This window comes from Alligator sinensis, unplaced genomic scaffold, assembly GCF_000455745.1.
Source record: "Alligator sinensis unplaced genomic scaffold, ASM45574v1 scaffold128_1, whole genome shotgun sequence".
Classification (NCBI taxonomy): Eukaryota; Metazoa; Chordata; order Crocodylia; family Alligatoridae; genus Alligator; species Alligator sinensis.
Window position 1 is genome coordinate 476030 of NW_005842968.1, and position 3414 is coordinate 479443.

Here is a 3414-nt window from a genome sequence, read left to right on the forward strand (position 1 = left end):
TGCCCTCTGCTGGTGCCTGGCTGACAGTGCCCCCTGCCCCTGCAGCTGGAGCTGGAGGCCTACGAGCTGCCCCGGCCCAGGGGTGCCCGGCGTCAGCTGCTGTTTGACACAGAGACCCAGATCCCCCGTCACGAGCTGCAGCGCCAGCTACTGGATCCCCAGGTCCACTGCCGGCCTCTGGTGAGCATGGTGTAGTACCCAGGCATCCTCCCCATTCTACCCCCAGCTTCTTGAGTAGGCAGAGGACCCAGGCATCTGGGTGGCTCATGCCAGCGCTGTTCCCCTAGGTGCTGCTGGAAGCCCCGGGCCTGAGGAGGCAGAGCCCCGCTGAGCTGCTCAGTGCCCCCACCTATGGTGAGACCTGCCCCCTGCCACCTGCACCTCCTCCCCTCTGACCTGCTGTGACAGCTGCTGCACTCCAAGAATCCAGGCATCCGGGTGGGCAGAGTCCAGCCCTTCCTCCCTGCCCTTGTGCTGGGAGTGGGAGAGAGTAGGCAGAGCCTTCCAGGCTGCCTCTGAGGGGCTGACAACCCCTGCTTATGCTCCCTGCTCATGCCCCCATCCACACCCCACTGTTCATGCCCCTGCTGATCTTGCCTGGTCACTCCTGCCCCCCCACAAATTCATGTACCTGGCTCCTGGCTCCTCACTTCAGGCCCCCCAGCTTATAGCCCTGGTTCATACTGCCAGCTCATACCCTCTGTTGACTCCCCACAGCCCTGCCCTCCAGTGCATACCCCCATTCACGGCCTCCCATTCACCCCCCCATAATTCATGCCCCACTATTCTTGTCCCCCAACCCATACCCCTACCATTCATACCCCACTGTTCAGCCCTGGAATCATGTCTCGTGTCGTTCGTGCCCTCCCTGCTCGTGCTCTCTCATTCATGCCATCCCAATCATGCACCCTCAACTCCTGTCACCCCCACATTCATGCCCCCCAGCTCATAACCCCTCCCTCTGCTCATGGTACCCCCCAAAGCTTCTCCCCCATGCCCTTCAGTTTGTGCCCTGCCAATTAATACCCCCACTTTCATACCCATTTGTGCTCCTGCATTCAATGACTTCCCACCCATGCCCGCCTCATATGACCCCTCATGCCTCCCCATTCATGCATCCCACTCATCCCCTGCCACTCGTGCCCCCCCACTTATGCTCCTCCTATTCATGCATCCCAAGTTTTGACCCCAATTCATGCTCCTACTCATATCCACCCCCATGCCCCACTCTTGCTTCAGTTCATGCCCCCACTCATGCTCCACTGGCAGGGGGTCGGACTCAATGATCCATTGAGGTCCCTTCTGACCCTAGCATAGAATCATCATAGAAGTCGGGTGGGAAGGGACCTTGTAGATCTTCAAGTCCGACCCCCTGCCTGGACAGGAGGGAAACTGGGCTCAAGTGACCCCAGCCAGGTAGGCATCAAGACGCTTCTTAAAGACCCCCAGGGTAGGAGCCAGCACCACTTCCCTTGGAAGTTGGTTCCAGATCCTAGCCGCCCTAACTGTGAAGTAGTTCCTACGGATGTCTAATCTGAACCTACCCTCCAACAACTTGTGGCCGTTATTCCTTGTTATCCTGGGGGGCGCTAGGGGAAACAAGGTCTCCCTCAAACCCTTCTGGTCCCCCCTAGTGAGTTTATAGACAGTCACCAGGTCCCCCCTCAGCCTTCTCTTGTGAAGGCTGAACAGGTTCAGGTCCTGTAGCCTCTCGCTGTAGGGTCTGCCCTGCTGTCCACGGATCATGCGGGTGGCCCTCCTCTGGACCCTCTCAATGTCGTCCACATCCCTCTTGAAGTGGGGTGCCCAGAACTGGATACAGTACTCCAGCTGTGGCCTGACCAGTGTCGCGTAGAGGGGGAGGATCACCTCCTTGGCCCTACTTGAGATGCACCTGTGAATGCACGATAGGGTCCGGTTGGCCCTGCCGACCGTGACCTCGTATTGTCAGCCCACGTTCATCTTGGAGTCAACGATGACTCGAAGATCCCTTTCTGCCTCCGTGCTCTCAACGGAGTTTCCCATCTTATAAGTGTGCTGCCGGTTACTACTGCCCAAGTGCAGCACCCTGCACTTGTCAGTATTGAAATGCATCCTGTTTTTGTTAGCCCTATGTTAGTATCTATGTTTTGTTAGCATCTATGAATCTATGCATCTATGCTCCACTCATTCATGCCCCAATTCATGCCTCCCCATTTATGCCGTGCCACTCATGCCTCTCCATTCATGCCCCAACTCACACCCCCCATGCCCCCTCATTTATGACCCTCCCATTATGCCCCATTAGTCCCTCTAATGCATGCCCCTTCACTCATATACTCGTCATGCCCCCTACTTATGCCCCACCACTCATGCTCTCCCATTTGTGCAACTCATTCATGACCCCCATTCATGCTCTTCCAATAACACCTCCCCACTCACCCTCCTATACGTGCCCCCATTCATGCCCCGTACTCATCCCCCACTATTCATCTCCACTTTTACTCCCACACCCCCATTCAGGGTCCCCATTTATGACCCCCCAAATTCACCCCTCCATTACTGCTTCCAACGCATGCCCCCCTAGTCATACCCTCCATTTGTGCCTCCCCATTCATGCCCGTTCACCTACACCTGGATACACCTACTTATGCCCCACCCATTCATGCCCCTCCAGGCTGGTTGCCCCCTGAGCTGCAGGAGTTGTGGCAGCGCTGCGCCCACTTGCAGCAGGTTGACTATGCAGGGCTGCGGGAGGCCGAGGAGCCGCGGGCCGAGCCCCCCAGTGAGCTTGAGGTACCAACAACTCCCACCCATGCCCCCCTGTCCCACAGCCCTAGAGCGGGGGGACTCTAGTATCCAGGAAGTACCCTCCCTACAAACCGCCCACCTCCTGAGCTTGGGGACCCAGGCATCCAGATAACCCATGTCCCTCCACTCCCCACAATGCCTTTCCACAGCTGTGTAACCCAGGCACGGTCTCCACCCCACCAACCCCTGCCTTCCAAATTTCCTTCTCCTGCGGGGGCCAAGACCCCTGATGTTTGGGCTATCTCCCCCCCGCAAGCATTGTTCATCCATGTGTCTGCAGGTGCCGCGGGAGGTGCTGGAGCCCAGCCTGCCACCAGCTGTGTCCTCAGGTGAGTGTGGGGGCCGTGGGGGGCACCCATGGGAGCTGGGGGCAGATCCCAGCTCATCTAACCCCGTCCTCCCCCCTGCAGAGATCTCGCTGGAGACCACCGAGGAGGAGCCAGCGCGGCCCAGCCTACTGCCCCCTGAGGAGCGGAGGTGAACCCCCACCCCTGGCGCGCTCTAGTGCTCCCTATTCACCCCAGTGCCCCACTGACCTCCGAGCCCTGGCCTCATTCACCTATTACCCCAGTGCCCCATGCTCCCCCCACCCCACCCCATTCACTTTCTCACCCCCCCCACATA

The 3414-nt window shown here is 58.7% G+C and overlaps 1 protein-coding gene across 1 annotated transcript in view; it reads left to right on the forward strand.

Annotated features, from left to right (window-relative positions):
- The window catches only part of LOC102386709 (meiotic recombination protein REC8 homolog), a 6986-nt gene that overhangs the window by 350 nt on the left and 3222 nt on the right, over positions 1-3414 (forward strand). Inside the window, exons 2-6 of the mRNA XM_006036541.2 lie at positions 28-180; positions 288-354; positions 2657-2775; positions 3071-3119; positions 3201-3267. Coding sequence (XP_006036603.1) covers positions 28-180; positions 288-354; positions 2657-2775; positions 3071-3119; positions 3201-3267 — 455 coding nt within the window. The remainder of the gene's footprint in view (positions 1-27; positions 181-287; positions 355-2656; positions 2776-3070; positions 3120-3200; positions 3268-3414) is intronic.